Source organism: Gavialis gangeticus, unplaced genomic scaffold, assembly GCF_001723915.1.
Source record: "Gavialis gangeticus isolate Ggan-Ray unplaced genomic scaffold, GavGan_comp1, whole genome shotgun sequence".
NCBI lineage: Eukaryota > Metazoa > Chordata > Crocodylia > Gavialidae > Gavialis > Gavialis gangeticus.
In genome coordinates, this window is record NW_017729029.1 from 38,497,204 (window position 1) to 38,517,371 (window position 20,168).

The window sequence follows — 20,168 nt, forward strand, 5'->3', positions numbered from 1 at the left end:
CCACCTCTAACACCTGTCCTAAGATCCTCTCTGCCTCCAAACCCCCTGTTTCTTTGCCACTGTCTTATCCCCACTGCCTTTTCCTTTTCCCCTGAGCAACCAGGTTTCTGCCTCAGTTTCCTTCCTGGCTGTCTCCTCCTTACCACCAGGCTTTTTTTTTTTTCTTTCCCTTGCACCAGTGACCTTGAGTAACCCTGGGGCTGCCTTAGTTCCTTAGCCAGCTTTTCTCTAGTCCACTAGTTCTAATCCTGGTTCTGGCAAGTTTCTCTCCCTACTCTTTCTCTCTCACCTTAATCTTCCCCCAAGTATCCCAGGTAACCCAAGCACACACATACACACTATACCATCTTACCTGTGTGTATGTGTAGGTAGGTTGTATATGTGTGAACTGGGGAGAGTGTGTGTGTCATTGTGTGCATGATATACAAATTAGTGATCTGTGTATGTGTACTGAGTGTGTGGCTATGGACAATTTATTTTTGTCTAACTTTTGGGGTGTACAGTGTATGTGCTTGAATTGGTGATAGGTATGCACGTGCCTAAGCTGGTTTGGATGTGTATGTGCCTGAGTCAGTAGTGTGTGTGTGTGTGTATATGCACCTAATTGATTTGTGTGTTTGTATATGTTCAATTGTGCCACACCCTTCTGTCTAACAGCACAATATTGAGATCCTGAAGATTTCCATTAGTGGAGAACGGCAGAAGGCTCCAGCAGCTAGGCTCTCGGTGTGCAGCACAGCGCATGGCATCCAGACCCTGGGAGCTGTGTGAGGAGGCTCGGGTCTGCAACCTCTGGTGTGCGGCCAGAGACATGGTGCACAGGACAGTGCACGGAGTAGGACCTTTGGAGCACTTGGGCAGCTCAGGTCCTTAACCCCTGGAACAAGGCTGGGAGCTCAGTTCAGGAGGCACTGCACAGAGGGTCCAGGAGCAGACCGAGCCTGGTGCTACATGAGGCAACCCAGGCCTCCGACCCATAGTAAAAGGTTGAGTCCAGGGAGCCAGATGGTGCTCGGGCTACTGAACCAGCAGAAAGGGCTGAGCTACAGGCCCCAGAAGCCCTGCATAGAGGAGCCCTGTTCCAGGGGATAGTGACCCCCCTGAAGCCCACTGCAGGCGAGAGAGAAGCCTGGTGCAGAGGACAAGTGCCACCCTCCAGGCCTGGGAGCCTTGAGTTGCAGGGAAAAGATGATTCCCACAGGGGAGGGGGAGTCCCCCCTGGTTAGTTAAGGGCTCCTGAAAGTGGAGGTCCCACTGGGAGGGCCCCCCTAAAGTTACCAGCTTCCTTGTAAGGCTTGGGAAAAGCCCAAGGGCACTGGGGTTTCCCCTTGGGATTATGTTTATTTTGTGGTTTATCTGTTTCAGATCAGATACTTACCTGTGACTTATCTGTATCTGGAGCACAGGTATAAGGTTTTATGGCATTTACCCAGAGGGTATTGTTTGTTATTTGTTTAGATATCATATATATATTTGTACATATGTTTATATCCATGTTTCTTTTCCTTGTGATAAGTTAATGTAAATAAATGTGTATATACTTAAGTCCCCCGACTGTCCTGGCCTGGTTCTGTAGGGCTGGAGGGAAACTGAGCACTCTGCAGTTCCCACCCCACAGCACACCTGCCAGCTAACAATCCCCTTCAATTGGAGAAGGGAAGTATATACCTGAGTTACCTGGGCTACACAAAGAAGCAGTTTAGAAAAATCACAGCCAGTGTGTGGTATATGTCCCGCAGATAGAACACATTAGGCAGAAGCAGTTGTGCCCTGTCCCTCTTTCCCCTCCCTCCTGAACTTCCTCTCTCACCATCTCTCTATTCAGTCAGCACTTTTCTTTTCACCCCCTCTTTCTCCAGCCTGTCTCTTCCAGGCCTTCCTCTACTTCTCTCCCTCCCGCCTCCCTTGTGGCCTCCTCATTATGTTGTGCAAGTGGAAAGATGCTCTCCCGCTTGCTCTAATCCTTATGAATGTTACCAGGGTGATGGCATCAACATCAAGTGCCGCCCTAACAATCAGGTGCAGGCTGCTCTCCTGCCATTCTCAGCAGGGCTGCAAAACCAGCAAGGTAATGAGGCAACCCCAGAGAGGCCATGCAGCGGAAAGCAGCTCCTTTAGCCCCACTCATGAATGCTTGAATGGGAGCTGAAGACTGAGAAGAGAGAAGACTCCAAGCAATGAAGAAAATGAAAAGCCACCCTGACACCAGCACCATGGTACTGCTGATGGGTGGCGAGGCAGATGGTTGTGGACTGGTGCTCTACCTACAGCCTGTTTGCTTATGAAAAGAGCAAGCCCCATCCTGGAACAAAGCAGCACTCTGGAAGTTTGCCTAGTGAGCTACACTTCTTATGGAAGTTCTTGGCTGCATCTGAAATTAAAGTTTGTCACATTAAAATATGCTTTCCTGAGATCCTTGCTGACAGCAGCCATTGTCCTGTTTCAGCTAGCAGCCAGGAAATTATCATTTATACATGACTGGTTCTGTACAGCTGAGGACAGGAGGGTCACTGGAGATATTGTAATAAAGAAAAAAGTCCTTCACAGGCCACTCCCATCTGCAGTCACCTGGGCCCATCAGTTGCATACAGCTGATCCTGTCCCAATAAGGATCCCCTAACTAGAACAAAATGGCTTACATATAAAAACAGAACCAAGATTCTTTCAATATGAGGAAGAATTAGGCTCCAGATCACCAGCAATGGACACTGGTCAACTTCATATCAGACAATTGTATTAAACTGGATGTTTAAGGGAAGGATTTCAGTCCCTTGAGAATAGTCCTGATTCACGTGTACATTGTGCTCAGAGTGAAGTATGGCCTCCCTGTTCTCCTACTGAGATGTTTCTGTGGTGCATATCAAAGGCAGTCACCTTAGACCCTACCTCAGAGCTGCTGTTTCTTTTAAGTACTTCAGTGCAGAGGAAGGCAGAGAGAGGGGGAACTGAAGAGTTAAGTTTAAGTATAAAATGTGGAGAGTGAAAAGATGATACAGAAACAGAAGTAAATCTTAGACATAGGCACTAACATTTTTTTTTGCCAGTGGGTGCTTGCAGGTGTAAAAAAACCACCAACAAAAATGGCACTTTACTTTTAATTCAGCACATTCCATGCCCAGAAGCAGCACACGACTTCAGCCTGGCTCTGCAGCATCTGTAAAGATCAGGCACTTTAGTGGGGCTTTTTTGGCACTTTTATCTAATAGCTGATTGAATCAACTTTAGCTAAAAGCACCAAAAGCCCTGCTGAAACATCCAATCTTTACAGATGCTGCAGAGCCAGGTTGAAGTCATGTGCTGCTGCTTCTAGTAAAACATGTTGGGGGGTGGGGGAGTTAACATCTACAACTGATTCCAGGGGTGCTGAGCACCCACTCATTTTTTTCAGTGGGTGCTTCAGCCCCAAAGCACCCATGGAATTGGTGCCTATGGTCTGAGATGCACAGAGACATGCCAGAGAACTCAATTTGATCAAAGTGGCCTCATTCCCCCTTCATTACATCACATACACTGTAGCCCAACACCACTGGAATCCACGACAGCGCAGGAATGCTCTAGCAAGTAGACCATCCAGCTGTGTTTACTGGCCCCTAAATAAGTCTCTTACCAAAAGAAGCACTCTGCATGTCCTCAAGGATGGACTGACAAAAGCCCCAATCCCACCAAAGTTCTCTCCAGTAGCAGGGAGGAAAGAGATGCAAACATTTAAGGTTCAGACCTAAAAGCCTCCCTAGGTAGCTCCAGCCTTTTTCTTCACTCTCCTTTCACTGCAGCATGTCAGATAATATCTTCCCCTAGGCACAGGAGAAAGGTCATAGTTCTGTCAGAGTCAAGTACCGAACTGAACCTGATGGCACCATCCCCATTTCAGGCTGATATTTAGAGCAAACATCTCAGCTGGCTCTGCTGAACCTTCTTTACTGAAGACATCACGGCCTTACAATATACCTGAGGCCTGACTCTGCAGAAGAGAAGGAACTCAGCTCCCAGGTTTTCCCCTTGGCTGACATTGCCCACAAAGGGACCAGCAAGCACATGGGTGTCCTCACACAGTCACAGAACTATGATGTGATTGGAATAATGGAGACCTGGTGGGATAGCTTGCATGACTGGAGCGCTGTCACGGATGGGTATAAAGTGTTCAGGAAGGACAGGCAGGAGAAAAGAGGAGGAGAAGTTGAGCTTTATGTAAAAGAGCTGAATGATTGCTCAGAGCTCCAGTATGAAACTGGAGACAGGCCTGTTGAAAGTCTCTGGGTTAGGGTCAGAGGGGAGAGCAGCAAGGGTGATGTCATGGTGGGGGACTGCTATAGACCACCAGACCAGGAGGATGAGATGAATGAGGTTTTCTTCAAACAGCTAGCAAAAATTTCCAGATCACAGGCCCTGGTTCTCATGGGATACTTCAATCACCCTGACATCTACTGGGAGGCAATACGGCAGTGCACAAGCAATCCAGAAAGTTTTTGGAGCTGTTTTGTGAATAACTTTCTGGTACAAGTGTTGGAGAGGCCAGCTAGGGGCTGTGCTCTTCTTGACCTGCTGCTACAAACAGGGAAGAACTAGTGGGGAATGTAGTAGTGGATGGTAACGGGCAGGCAGCAACCACGAGATGACTGAGTTCAGGTTCCTGAGGAAAGGAAGAAAGCAGAGCAGCAGAGTAAGGGCACTGGACTTCAGAAAAGCAAACTTCAACTCAGTCAGGGAACTGATGGGCAGGATCCTCTGGGAGGCTAGCCTGAGGAAAGGAATACAGGAGAGTTTGTTGTATTTGAAAGAAAAATTACTGAGGGCACAGGAACAAACCATTCTGATGCACAGGAAGACTGGCAAGTATGGCAAAAGACCAGCTTGGCTTAGCAGGGAACTCTTCAGTGAGCTAAAACAAAAAAGGAAGCTTACAAGAAGTGGAAACTTGGACAAATAACTAAGGAGGGGCATAAGAGTATTGATTGGGCATGCAGGGATGAAATCAGGAAAGCCAAAGTGCATGAAATTAGAGATGATGTGAAAGGTAACAAGAAGAGTTTCTACAAGTATGTCAGCAACAAGAGGAAGATCAAGGAAAGTGTGGGTCCCTTACTGAAATGGGAGGGGCAACCTAGTGACAAAGGCTGCAGAAAAGACTGAAGTAGTCAATGCCTTTTTTACCTCAGTCTACGCAGGCAAGGTCAGCTCCTGGACTACTGCACCTGGCAGCACAGGTCTGGGAGAGGAGTAGCCAACAGTGGTGAAAGAAAAGTTTAGGGACTATTTAGAAAAGCTGGACATGTACAAGTGCATGAGGTCAGACACGATGCACCCAATGCTACTAATGGAGTTGGCTGATGTGATTACAGAGCCACTGGCCATGGTCTTAGAAAACTCACGGCAATTGGGAGAAGTCCCAGATGATTGGAAAACGACAAATAGTGCCCATCTTTAAGAAAGGGAAGAAGAAAGACCCAGGGAACTACAGACTGGTCAACCTTACCTCAGTCCCTGGAAAAATCATGGAGCAGGTCCTCAAGAAATTCATTTCTAAGCACATGGAAAAGAAGATAATTAGGAACAGGCAGCATGGATTCACCAAAGGCAAATCATGTATAACGAATCTGATTGCTTTCTATGATAAGATGACTGGCTCTGTGGATGTGGGGAAACCAGCAATGGTGCCCTCTCAGATCTTCAGGGCAGTAGAGAAGGAGAGACCCTCTGACACAATTCTGTGGTTAAAATATGTACCTTGACTTTAGCAAGGCTTTTGATATGGTCTCCCACAACATTCTTGCAAGCAAGCTAAGGAAGTATGGGTTGGCTAAACAGACAGTAAGGTGGACAGAAAACTGGTTGGATCATCAGGATCAGATGGTACTAATCAATATCGTGTTCAAGTGGAGTGCCTCAGGGGTCAGTCCTGGGATGGTTTTGTTCAGTATCTTCATAAACGACCTGGAAGATGGGATTGAGTGCACCCTCAGCAACTTTGCAGATGACACCAAGCTGAGGGAAATTGTAGATGCACTGGAGGGTAGGGCTAGGATTCAGAGAAACCTCAACAAATTGGAGGACTGGGCCAAAAGAAATCTCATGAGGTTCAGTAAGGACAAGTGCAAAGTCCTGCACTTCGGACAGAACAATCCCATGCACTGGTACAAGCTGGGGATTGACTGGCTAGGCATCAGCTCTGCAGAAAAGGATGTGGGGGTTACAGTGGACAATAAATTGAATATACGCCAACAATGTGCTCTTGTTGTGAAGCAGGCCTACAATCTACTGGGCTGCATTAATAGAACTGTTTCCAGCAAATCGGGGGAAGCATTTATTCCCCTCAGCACTGTTGAGGCCAAATCTGGAGTCCTGTGTCCAATTATGGGCCCCCCACTACAGAAAAGATGTGACTCAATTGGAGAGAGTGCATCAGAGTCAATGAATGTGGTTAGAGGGCTGGGGCATATGACTTCTGAGGAGAAGCTGAGGAAACTGGGCTTACTTAGTCTGGAGAAGACTGAAAGGGGATTTAATAGCAGCCTTCAACTACCTCAAGGGTGATTCCAAAAAGGATGGAGCTAAACTGCTCTCAGTGGTGGCAGACAACAGAACAAGGAGCAATGGTCTCAAGTTGCAGCAAGGGAAGTTTAGGTTAGATGGCTGCTTGTACACGCCACGGGGGTTTACTTCTAAATTGAAGCGGAGGGTCTTTAAAAACCCCGCTTCAGTTTAAGCCAAAGTAAACCCCTGTGGCATATATGCAAGGGTCAGGCCCGATCCTTACCTGCCTCTCTGGCAGCGGGCAGGGGGGAAGGGGGGGGCGGCAGGGGAGTCAGTGCTTTCCTCTGCACCGGCGCCCCCCCAGGCAACACCCGCCCACAGTCACCTGGCCCAGGTGGTCCTGGGGGCCCCTGAGCAGCTGCAAAGGGAAGCACCCAGCCTCCACGCAGCCACAGAGGAAAGCACCAGGCCCCTGCGCAGCTGCGGAGGGAAGCACAGGGTCTCCACGCTGCTCAGGCAGGCAGGCTCCAGGGAGAAAAAAAAAAAGAAATGGCTCGCCGTTTTTTTTTTCCCCTTCAGTGGAGATTGCCTGCACAGCCCCTGAGCTGCACGGGGCCTGGTGCTTCCTTCCGTGGCTGTAAGGTAGCAAAACTAAAACACCTAGGACATGTTTTATTTTGTTACATCCCAAAGTCATTTCATGAGCAATGCACTGCCGACAGTGTAAACAGCAGTGCCATTAAAGCAGTGCAAAAGGACATTTAAGCTGCTTTAAAGGCCAATTTTGTGGCATGTACAAAGGCCCAATATTAGGAAAAACTCTCTCACCAGGAGGCTGGTAAAGCATGGCAACAGGCTACCCAGAGAGTTTAAGAGCTGGGTATACCAGGTTTTGGCTGGGATGATCTAGTTGAGGATGGTCCTGCTTTGTGCAGGGGGTTGGCCTAGATGACCTCCTGCGGTCTCTTCCAACCTTAATTTTCTATGATTTTATGATCAGTTCTGGTGGCTGGTGCTTTAATATGGACACCTGTCTGATAGGAACTGAGACCACTGAACTTGTCACTTCATGGAGGCCATAAAACAGGAGCTTACGAGTAAATGACTCCACATCCCTCTGAGCCCTCTCATCCCTTAGCAGAGGCAGTAAAGCTCTATTTGAGTGGTATGGAAGATAAGTCATATGCTCTGACCTCAGGGTCCTGACAGCAAACACCACGCTGCACCATTTTTAGTCAAATGGTGGATGTCAAGGGGAAGGATGCAAAAGAAATAGATAACAAAAGGATAAAGGAGACAACAATAGGAGTCAAGAAATATAGAATAAAAAGGCACCAGCTAGAATCAGTATGGATCAGCCAGCAGGCAAGAAACATTCGCTGGTGAGAGACTATTTGGGTGGGGTGAGAGGCTCGTCTCCATGCCCCAGATTTCTGTCTTGGTGGAGCAACAGACCCTCAAGTACATGGACATACTGAGCTGGGGCATCAGGGAACAGTAAACATTTCATTGGGACAGAACCCACACAGCCTTTTGCTCCCAACACAGACCCTGAGGAGGATGTAAAAGCAACTCCCCTTGCGCAGAGAGCACATGTACACACACAAGCAGGCCTGGCATATCCTTTTCACTGAACAGCAGAGAATGATAAACACCCACTCAAAGAACACAGGTCAAAGCAATGGTGTGATGTCAAAGCAGACATCAGTGTAACATCATGATGCAGCACCACAGCATCGTAAAACAACTGTTTCCCTGGAGACTAATACATCCTCAACAAACAATAATGTTGGTCCTTTGAGGATGCATCTGGAACAGAGCATGCTCCATAACTAGGGCATTATGAGTTGGTGGCAGCATCAAGACAGCACACAGGCCTATGAGGGTCTGACTGATTCACAGACCCTGTTCATGCTAGAAGGAAGGAGCTCAAGAAGGGTAGGGGGTGGCTGGCTTTGTCTGGAAGCAGGAGACAGGAGCTCCACTGCCCTGTCAGTGAGTGCACAGGAGTATGAGCAGGTGAAGTTTACAAGGATTTCTTAAGACTGTCTTGGCACATAAAGCTGATGTACACAGAATAGTCCGCTAAAGGCAGGATTGGGAGCAACAAGGAAGAGCTTGTGCCCAGAACAGGGAGAAAGAAATTGCTGCCTGAACAGCTAAGAGCTGGCAAGGAGGGATGTGTCTAGAGGCTCCCTGGCCTTCTGCAGTTGTAATACTAACACACCCACCACTGGAACTGCACCCTGTCAGCAAAGAGCAGCAGTGTCCCCAAACAGGTAGTGCACAACCACCACTCTGCTTGATAGTAATTAAGTTAGTTGCCAAACTGCCGTCCACCAAAGCAACAAGGGTGTCTAAAAGCTTAGTTGTGATGAGAGGTCTGAAGAGGTCTAGGACTGGGAAAGCCTGGGCCATGGCAGGTTGGGATTAAGGAGTTTTTCAGTCGGGGGTGGAATGCTTCATGGGCAAGGACAGGGCGCTGCAAGTCAGAAGCTAGTTGTGATGGCAGAACTGTGCTAGGGGAGCTTGCAGCACCTTGCTGTATGGTGTTTAAAAGCCTTAGCTTCCAGTCACGGACTTGCCCAGACACTAAGACTCACCCTCACTTTAAAAACATTGCTGCATAGTCGCTGGGGACTCTCACTGACCATGTAATTGTAGGATCAGCCTCTGGTCTCGCTAATTAGTTATGCATGGGATAGCTACATGAAGGGAAAAGCCTATAAGAGTTCATTTTATAGATAGCACAACAAAAGACTTAATACCTGAAGTGAAGCTACCTTGTAACAGTTCATAAAGGCTCCTATTGATCTGGTAATTGGAATATGCCCAGTATGACTACTTTGAGATAAAAAATACCTTAGTTTAGAAAGACTGCCCAATCTTGGTCTTAACCACTGGGCTCAGACTCCTTAAAGGAAAAACCATAGCTGTGGACCCACCTAGATTTGTTAGATAAGCATGGTTGATACACAAGGAACTGCAGCTCAGAGCTTGGTATAAGAGAGGAAGAATCACGTGATTCCATTCCAGGAGATGTGAAGGCACAAGGCCTAGCCGGAGGGAGAGACTGAAGACATCAGAAGCACAGCTGGCTGCGTAACCATGACACTCTTTATGGAAGCTTCTTGTTTATTGTTATTTCCTTGAGTCATCATTAAATCCAGCAAAGATAGACCCTTGAGCACATCTGGAGGAATGGGCCCTCAGAACCTTCTGTGCTCTTTTCCACTTAGTCGGTCACAGAAAAGTAATCCATTGTTGACCTTTGGCAGAAACAGATCCCTTCAGTTCAAAAGGCCTAAGTGTGGCAATGTGAGTTTTTCTGACCAGAGGGGCTGAATGAGAGAATTCCCCCAGCTGCAGGAGATCAAAGGATCCCTAATGCACTCATACAGCAGAAACTAAGTTAGTGGCACCTGAAAAAGTCCCTGGTACCTCCATGTCCCTGGCCATTGGTCTATACCCCACGCACATGCAGAGGCACATGAGCACTCACCCTCTGTTATAAGTGTGATATGTAATGTGCATAGATATTACTAATGATAAACACAACAAGCACAGGGCACACATGGGTATTGTGGCATCAAAAGATACTTCATGGGGCCAGGCACACTACAGTATACAGAAACATGAACAAATAGCCAACTGATTTAAAAACAGAGTTGTACTCACATAACACTACTTCTTCCTATATCAAAGACAGGACGCACAGACAAAGTTATACACAAATTATGTCATCCACACATGCATGATGTTCAGATAGACAAACAATAGGCATATAGGTTACACACAGAGCTCACACATGGCTACATTGGCACTCACCACACATATTCATGTGCAGCTAGCTGGAGAGGGGAAGACATGCATCACAAAGCACATATATATATAGTGACATACATACACAGAGGGACAGTGATATTCATGCAAACCCCACCATTAGAGCCACATAGGGTACAATAGGCCCAGCATATGAACATGTCTGCCTGAGTAGATCCATCTATTTACATATCTATGAAATATACATATGGGGAACAATCACATGTGGGAAATTCACTGGCACTCACTCAGGACAGACCTGAAAAGCCACAAAGAATTGTCCCTCTTTTACTTACTAGTCAGAGGTCCCAAGCAGCACAGGGTCTAGAGGGCAGAATGAGCACTGGAGCAGCCTCTACTGTTGGGAGCAGTGCGTTCCAGTGTACACTTTGTGGCAGTGCCCCAGGCGTTAGCCTCCCAGTCCCCATCTTGCTGCAAAGGTGCATTCAACAAACCACACGTAACCTGCTGTTACCACTATGGGCTGCAAGACCAGCTAAGGACTGGTGGAAGTTCATCACACCAGTGACTTTCAAGCAGCTTCTGAAGACAGAACAAACTTTGGGTTTTTTTAAAAATGCACTTACTGATTTGAAGACAAGCCAGCTCCGTCCTTTGTGGCAAGGCGCTGCCCTTCTCTTCCAGCCCTGGGAGCCTGGCTAGTAGCCCTCAGAGCAACAGAGAAAACTTTCAGATGCAAGGGGTGGAGCTGGTGCCCCCAGCAACAAGGAAATGTTCTGTGTATGGCTCAGAGCTCATCTCTCCCTCTCTCTCTATGCTACAATGTGCTTATCCCCTGTGTGTTTCCCTGACTCCCTGAACACCAGGTGTACTTCACAGGAGTTAATCACAGAAGGCTTTGTGTCTGGGGAATGAGAGGGGAGGAGAGATAAAAGCTCCACCCTCTCCTCCAGTACCTCTGCACCTGGAGCTGCTACACTTCCCTCCCAAGTCCCTCACTCACCATCAACCTCTAGCTCAGTGATTCCTAACCAGAATACCTCCGCCGCCTGGGGTGCCACACAAAATTAGCACTGTTAGATGTAGCTTGGAGCGCAAAGCCCAGCACACAGCAGCAGCTGCCTCGCCCTGAGCACAGACTGAAGGGGGCACATGCTCCCCAGGCCTCCACCGGGTGGTGGGAGCCCCGCTTCCCCATGCACCTGGACAACCCAACCCTCCCCTGGCCCCACTCACCCCTGCCCCTGCTCCTGCCCCACAGCCTTCCTCACTGCAGGGGCCTTGATCTGCCCCCTCCCCCAACTGACCTGCTAGGTGGGGAGGGGGGCCAGGACATGGGGGGGAGGAGGCAGACCAAGGGGGTAGCATGGTAGACCTGGATTGCCCTTTACTTCAGAAAGTGATCTTCACCTTTAAAAGGTTGGAGACCACTGTTCTGAATGAATCCCCACTGGCCTGGAAAGGATGTTCCCTGGACCCAGTGTCCCTTCCTTCCCTTCCCTTTGCCTCTCATGCCCAGCATTTCATAAAGCTTTAAAGGAACAGAGCAACTAGAAATAACAGCCACCCTTTACACTTCTGTAACCACTCTGAGTCCACAGATCTCCAAGCCCTCGACAAGCTGTGACAAATGCTTCAACCCTCCCCTGCCTTCCTGTGAGGTGCACAACTGGATGAGCACCCTGCAGTGATGAGCGCTACAGCATACGAGACTGAGAGAGACCATGAGTTCTGCTTCTACAGAGTGCTTCCCTGACCTATCAATTGCAGTAAGGAGCAGAAAATAAAATAACCATGGCTTTGGTTTCTTCCTGGATGGTCTCAAATTTTGGGGCTGTGTCCTGGTGCCCCAAGAGACTCCCTGAATTGAGATTTTCATCCTGGATATGAACAACTGGGCCTGCAACGGCACCAGGCAGCAAACAAGATGGGGCCCAGAGCTGGCCAAGACAAGCCTTGCATCAGCTGCCATGAAACAGACTGGCAGCCATTAGTTTCACAGCTGCTGTTCAGGGAGTTTTATTAATAGCAACCCAATACTGAGCTTTTGTGTATGGACTGCAGAAGGTAAACCCTGGTCCTGACCTGCAGTATCCGCTGAAAGGATACAGCCTAACACAGCCTGGCACCTGACTGGGGAGCTACATCCACACAATTCTGCACCCAGACCAGTTAATCAGCTTGGCCTCTTAGCAGAGTCAACTTGGTTGTCCACAGCACAGCTCTCTGGCAACCACAATAATTGGGGCCAGAAGCGATGTAAACTACTTCAGCTCTGGAGGTCTGTGGATTGTCAATGCTGTGCAACAGATTTTGCTCTTTGGAAGTTGGCTGCATTTGAATACAGCAGCCCAGTTGTTTCTTTATTGTCCGGACTGCGCTATAGAAGTCAGGCAGCCTGAAAATTTAAGGAACCATCAATTTGTTAATCTCCTATGCCCCAGTTTCAACAGACAGATAACCACCAGCAGAAGCGAGCTGGTCAAGGTGTAAACTACCCAGAAGGCAGAAATTAGGCAAGAGAGATTTCATGATGTCATTGTTTTTAAGAAACTGTTATTTTTTTAGGAGACCACTCTAATAGGCAAATGGTAGGGAATAGCCAGTTTCTACATGCCTGATGTGCAGGAGAGAGATACCTACCCAGTTGCCAAGGGGGTGGGGGCTAAAATGTCAGAAATGGCTGATTTTTTTAGCAAAATCAATTTGCCAGCTCCTGCAATGCTATTGTGAATCTCGCAGCACATTGTTTTTCTAGAAGCTCCAGCATCTGGAGTCATGTAACTAACCTGAAAGCCTCAGCTTTCATTTAAAACAATAACTTAGCTTCTAGCTCTCAGTTTCAAGGAAAAGCTTGACAATGCGGAAGCCTAAAGGCTCAAAAACTAGCGGGGAAAGGAGAAAAAAAAGTCATTATTAACCTGAAACTTGATGCTTGCTGTGGGGGCTGATGCATGTTTTAACTTCCAAGGCTGGCAGATAGACAAAGATACCAACCTATCTTGCCCCCCTTAGGCAGGAGCAGATGGAGTGGCACAGGTGGTCTCACAGCCCATCGCTCCAAAAGCAGAGTTGGGCTGAAAGTGGGCCAAGCACCCACCTTCCATCACAGAGCAGGCAACAAGCATGCCAGGCAGCAAAACATTCAAAGGTTTCAGCAGTTAGGTTTGTTCCACACTAAAAAAATTCTGACCAGCTCACCTAAACTGGGGTCTCCAAGGTTGTTTATGTGGAATTGTGGAAGGAGCTGGAACAGCTGAGAAGTGTCCCCAGTCTCCCAGTTTTTTTCACAACCAGAGGAATGCAGTTCTGCAGGGAAACCTACTAGCAGACGGGTTCCTGCTGGTGCTACCCTTCATTCTCCTAGGCTTGCCCTGCTTCTTAGATCTGCAGGGTGGCAGGAAGGCCACTCTGGTGCGCGCGCGCGCACACACACACACACGCATGCACACACACACACACTCTCTCTCCTTCTCTTCAGCCCGGAAACAGCAGGTATGAGTTCGCCAGCCTGGTGCAGAGGAGAGGAGTGGGAACACACACGCACCAGGCACAGAGCTCACAGATGGCTAGAGAATCTCCATGGAAACGTGGCAAGCTTGTTTGTTTCCATACCTTTGATCCAAGACAAGCGATTCCCCAGAGCAATACTTTGTTACACAACATGCTGCAAACACCCAGTACATGCAGCTGCCTCAGCAACTTCCCCTTCCTACCCAGCCTCCCTCAGGAAGGCACAGGCCCACCATGTGACCCACGCATGAGACAGAGCATGCCAAAGGCAAAAATGGAAAATGGCAGGTAAAAAAAAGGCAAACCCTTCTCCAAATGTGCTGGCAATGAGTAGCATCTGTGAACATGCCCCTTGCAAAGGCCAAAGCCAAGGCTCCTCTGTGGGAATGATCATTTCAGACAGGGAAACTGAGGCACAGCCATTCAGTGATTAGGCAAAGACAACTGCAGGAAAGGCCTCTGTAGGAACTGCATCAGCTAATGGCTCCCATTATCCCCTGGTTTTGTATCTGCTCAGCCTCATTTTCCCTCCCTAGCAGAAGGGTGGCAGAGAGAGGAGATTTAAGAAGTCCCTCTCCCTCTCCACCACCCAGTTCACTATCTGCACACACACAAACAAGGGAAGATGATGGCTCCATTCCCACCCTAGCCCAGTAAGTGCCCCCTACATGCAGACCCTAGGGCCACCTCCATACCAACTAATGGGACCTTTCTTAATAGCTGCAACTGATCAAAGCAACCCTCTTCACCCAGCCATGTGTCGCTCCCTCCAGCCCAACACACAGGATCACATGGCTCGAAACAAGGATGTTCTGCATGGAACCATTTCCACAAGCTGGCTGAGAAACATGGCCACTGGGATGATGTTTTATCTATCCATGAGAAGAATGGCTGGGGGAATGACAGACTACAGGGAAGAGCTGTAGAACCAGCACTGGCACCTCAGGAAATGTCTACATCATATTCCCAGCATTCATATGTAGCATTGCTCTCAAACACAACCTACCCAACCATTCCCACCTGAACCCACCAAACAAAAAAGTGGGAGCAGTTGTCACCCCACCACTCAAGAACCCCAAGATGCTTGAGAAGCAGCAGAGGCATCTCAGTTGTACTGATTTTAAGTTTGCCATTATGAATTAAGCTTGTTATTACACATATATATAGCAAAACAAGAATTCTTTTTTATGATACTGGGGTGTACGGGTAAATGAGTGTAAAGTGATTAGTAGAAGCAAAGGTAAGCTATGTGTTAACAAACAAGTTAACAAATGGTGAACTATGCTAAGAAAAGGCTGAAGAGGCAATTCTAAATCCAGTCTGTACTAGGCGAGGAATGAGATAAGTAGAAGAAACCAGATTAAAAGACACTGGCCTGCAAACCTTCAAGGCTAAAGGCCCCATCTGCACCGGACAGCCTACACCAGTGATAATGGAAAATGTGGTAAACAGAGTGCTTGAAGAGCAACACCTAGGACAGTGATGGATGAGCCTGACCACTTGTCAGGATGGAAAAGTACTGAGATTCACGCAAAGGAGGCACAGAGTCAGGAAAAGTGGAATCGGTCACCCAACATACTATGTTGTATGAACAGGAGTGTCACTTGCAAATCAAGGGAAATGATGATTCTGCTCTCTGTAGTGCTGGTGAGGCGTCACCTGGCCACACTTCAAAAAGGATATGGACAGTCTGGAAAGAGTCCAGCAGAGTCCAGCCTGGCAAGCAAGGCTTTTGAGGAAAGGCTGAAATAATCGGGGTCATTTAGTCTGGAGAAGAAAAGATTGAGGGGGGATTTGATAGCAGTTCTCAAATACCTGAAGGGTGGTTACTGAGAAAAGGATGGAGAAGGGGCCTTTTCTCCATGACCATAGGAGACAAACCTAGGAGCAATAGCCTCAAGCTGCAGCAGACAAAATTTACATTAGAGATTAGAAGAAACTTTCTGACTGTGAAGGTGCTCAAGCAATAAAACAGGCTACCTACAGAAGTTATGGAATCTTTATCCTTGGAAATTTTCAAGAGTGGGTTGAACAGATGCTTGACTAGGATGACTTAGCCACAAACTATCCCACCTTAAGCAGGTGACTGGAATCACAAAAAATTGTCCAGGACTCTTGGGCTGCTGTAATTTGTGGGTATTTTTACACTGGCTGGCCAATTCAGTCAACATGATCTTACAAGATAAGGATGCTGAAGCCATAGTAAGTATATGTATGGCTTAGACACCCAGCAGAAGGCCACAGAGTTGCAGTCCAGAGGACAAAACCTTACTCAAAATTAGCTGTGTTGATACAGTAAGCAGGTCTAGAGGCCATTGGCATTTTCTGCCATGTGTGTTTAAATAGGCTCTTTATTGATCGTTATTTCCAGATTTACACAACCAGGACGCAGGCCTCATACAAAAAAATTACACTGCACGACTAGCTACTAGTCAGCAACTACCCTCCAAGTAGCCAACACATGCCTGATCTTGGAACCACCCTCTTCTCCAAATGCCTGACAAGACCTAGAGGGCCCTGGCCACCACACTGGATCAGGCCTCTTCAGTCCATGCTGTGGGCTGAAAAAGAAAATAACATCTCCTACAGCCAGTGGCTCCAGTTACAGGAAAGTGGGAACCATTGCAGTGGCACATAACATTGCTAGCAAAATTCAAGCAGGGATTGTAGCAGATTCTATCTTCAACTACAGATGACTGAAATGATAGATCCCACTGGATCCATGGGTCTGCTCACTAGAAGTGAGAGGAGCTGGAGTGCAAGTTCTGCAGACCAAGAGAAAGCCCAACCACTCCAAAGCAACAAAGTAGGTAGTAGCAACACAAATCACCTCATCCCATTCCTTGTATTTTCCTGACTGCAGTAGAAGTTGCCCGAACAATCAGCAGATCCTAGCTTCTGTTGCAGTAAATCTCCAAATTTTCTTTAGCTTAGACATTGGCCTCAGGGGCAGAGTTTTGCACCTATGATTATTTATAGAACTGTTATTTTTTATTTAGAAATCCAAGTACTACCAGATTTATAGGCATAGATAGGGGTGCAACATGCATCATTTGAACATCTAAGTATCTGTGCCAATAAATCAGGTACCTGGACATTTAAATGACCAAATTTGCACTTACAGTTATTTATAGATGGAACAAGCGAAACCAAGTTAAACCTGGGTTAACCATCTGGCCCAGATTTTGTGGACATGCATTGGTACTGGTATTCCAAGTAGGCTGACCAGTGTATCTAGAAGTTGTCCAATTATAGCCATGAATTTTGAGTGTGTTATTATATACCACCCCCCACACACAGTCCGTGACCACTTACAGATCCTTTTCAGTTATATATACCTCAATTCCTGCATTTCTATGCAGTCAACTTAGATTTTAAGCCATCTAGGGCAGGGACCCTGTCTTCATACAAGTCTGTAAAGTGCTTCTGTTGGTGTTGTATAAATAGCATTAACCACACACGCACGCGCACACACACACACACCCATTCTGAGTGGGGGTGACATTAGATATCTGTGAAAACAAAGTGTACCTTGGTAAGCCAATCAAGGGATCTGAGAGTTAACACTGATCCTGATTAGAGTACTGATAATTTCCAAGACTGAATGAGGCAAAGGTTTCCAGCTTCATCACATGATAGTTTTTAGCCAATACTAAGCCAAGAATTTCCTTTGTCATAACAGACACCATATAACCCAGAGCAGAACCTTGTCAGTTCCTCTGTAACCCAGCCCAAACCTGCAAAACTGATCAAATACATGGAGCCAGATCTCATTACCCAGGCTACATATTCATCTCTGAGATTTCCACTGATTTGGGCTTGATATCCAGGCACTCAAGTTATCATCCAGGCTCCTGGACAACACTTGAACATTAGCAATAATCATACACACCACAATCCATCCTCGTGGTTACCAACATTCCTTACAAATTGGCTTTGCCCCCTGTTGCAGTACAGCTTTCTCCCACATGACAACTGTTACTTCAAACTGTGCAGCCAGCCAGCACAAAAACTTTAGGCAGGACATGAAGAGGTGTCTCAGTGAAACTACAGGAAAATTTCTAGGTGTCAGAACTTAGCTACCCAAGTTGGAATTTGGCCAGAGACCAGGGTTGCCCATATCCACCGTGCAATGGGGATGTTGATGGCCACAAGCCCTTAGAACCCCAGCTTTGTGCATCTGTTCAGAAGGATGGCACCAACAGCAACACAGCATCCCTTAACACCACGCTGAAGATTGGTTCAGTGCAAACCCTGAGCACTACCTACTTGACCCAATAATACTGCTTCTTGCAGCCCCTGGGTCACCCTTGGTAACTTCACATCCATGTCCTGACCCAGCCCCACCTACAACACTACTTACTACTTAAGTAGCGCATACAGGTGGATAAAGCCATTGCCCAAGGCAGAACAGCTGCAAGACAAAAAGTTCATCATTTGAAAGGGGTTGGACAGTTCTTGGTTACAAACATCTCTTTGTTTTCAGCTGATCCAGCAAGTAAGCCCCTTTCACTTCTAATCTTCCAACTTTCTCGAGCAAAAGAGGACTATCCCAATCCATTCATCTGTACTGCAAACAGGGCCCAAAGGTCACAGATCCTCATGGAATCTACAATTCAAGAAGCAGGTCAACCAAGGGGAAGAAACACAGAGTTTATGGTCTGACAGTGTTCCAGCCAGGACTCCCCCATCCACACAGGCTGTTCTGTGATGGGGAGGGTTCTTCATCTCCTTAGCCAAAGCCAGGTATTGAGGAGACACGCAGAGACCAGCACAGAGTAGACCAGAAGCTCCTTCTGATGCCAGCCTGTGCACTGCTCTTCCAGATTGCGCAGCCTCCCTGAGATCTTATTCAACTGCAGGAAAAAACAAAACAAAACACCTAAGTCAGTTACAAACCATAGGGCAAATGAGGGATCCCAGGGCAAGGCAAGGGATGCTGCCCCAGGATGTGTCACTGTAAGGCAGGTGACTCAGCACCAGCCAGCAAGATGGGAGCTCATGACTACTCCAGTTCTGCTTCTCCCAGCAGCAGCTGTTTTAGGGTAAGAAAGGTCATCACCTCTCTCACAAACACAGCAGGCAATTGCCATAAGCGGCACTAGAAAATATTATTGGGGCGGTGGGGGGAGGGCTGGATGGTGCAGAGCATGCCTGCCTGACCCTGACTCACCCTCCTGCAGGGCTGTTCCAGGGCCAGGACATGCTGGCTGTGCTAGATCCACTGTTGCCAGCCCAGTTTGTGGGGGCTAAGCCTTCTGCCACCTATGACAATTGCTGAGAAAAGCTAAATATTAGGACGAGCAGTGTACTGGGACCATTAGACACAAGTGACTGGAATTTACAAGGGGCAAGCTTTTCCCAGCTGTAAAGCCAGCAAAAGCCCTACAGCAGGTTCCAGGTATGAAAGCAGTGTTTATGAGAGGAGCACACAGAAACCTAGTCTCCCCTTTCATCAGAGGGGCCTGGAGAGGCCATCACATGAATAAGAGCTGTAGAGAAGTCCAGCTATTGGTACTTTACCACTCAGACAGTTTCCACAGCCTCCAACTGCAATACTTTGCTTCTCTCACTCACCTGTTTTCTCATTGCTATGATCTCAGACATGCCTATCTCCTCCAGGGAACTTTCTGAAGTTGGTCCAGCCTCTTGGGAGCTAGGCAGAAGGAAAACAAAAGATTCAAATGTGCAAACAGTGCTAAAGAGATGCAATCACATCTTTACCTGTGCAAGAGGGGAGGAAGCCAGTTACACATGCACAAACCATACCTGCCCGATACAGAATCAAAGGACTGAGTGTAAATAGCATCTACACAATATCATCTAGCATATTTCTTTTTAACTAGCACCATGCATATTTAAGCCCTTTCAGCATGCAGTTCATCATAACCATCATGGCAAACTATGCTGTGCAGGCTGCTACAGAGAGCAGTACAAATACATGCTTTTATTTTTAGAATCCTGTCATACGGCACATAGATAATGTGATGTTTGCCAAGTGTCAGTTTTCTATATACACAGTCTGGTGATTGAATAAATTGTATTAGAGCAATTCATGCAAATACAAAATATAAGGCTGGAGTCTCAGCTGGAATAAATTAGCACAGCTCAAATAAAGTCAAAGGATCAAGGATGATTTACTCTAGCATAAGGATGCCATTTAAAAAAAAAATCAGATGAAGACTGTTGCCCAAAGCATCAGCAGTCAGGAAAGGATCTCAGCATAAAGGAGGCTTCTCTGTTCTTGCTCTGTAACCTCCAGATCCAGCAGGCTCCCTCTACTAGGCATAAACAGTTATTTCCAACAAGGGAAAGTCTATGAGTGGTGGTGGATGGGTCACCCAGAGAGTGGTGGTGGATGGGTCTTTTTCAGCCTGGAGGGATGTGGGCAGTGGGGTTCC

General features: G+C 47.3%; 2 protein-coding genes across 5 annotated transcripts in view; both read right to left on the reverse strand.

Annotated features, from left to right (window-relative positions):
• Positions 1-11,027, reverse strand: part of CNGA2 (cyclic nucleotide gated channel alpha 2) — a 27,583-nt gene extending 16,556 nt beyond the window's left edge. Inside the window, exon 1 of the mRNA XM_019521414.1 lies at positions 10,881-11,027. The gene's annotated coding sequence lies outside the window, so the exon portion shown is untranslated. The remainder of the gene's footprint in view (positions 1-10,880) is intronic.
• A 5,059-nt stretch (positions 11,028-16,086) lies between these two features.
• LOC109300668 (mitochondrial fission factor homolog B-like) overlaps positions 16,087-20,168 on the reverse strand; it is a 54,839-nt gene continuing 50,757 nt past the window's right edge. For all 4 annotated transcript variants that reach the window (XM_019521421.1, XM_019521422.1, XM_019521423.1 and 1 more), the window contains 2 exons: positions 19,345-19,423; positions 16,087-18,623 (listed from right to left, as the gene is read on the reverse strand). In XM_019521421.1, the coding sequence (XP_019376966.1) occupies positions 18,492-18,623; positions 19,345-19,423 (211 nt within the window). In that variant the 3' untranslated portion in view covers positions 16,087-18,491. The remainder of the gene's footprint in view (positions 18,624-19,344; positions 19,424-20,168) is intronic.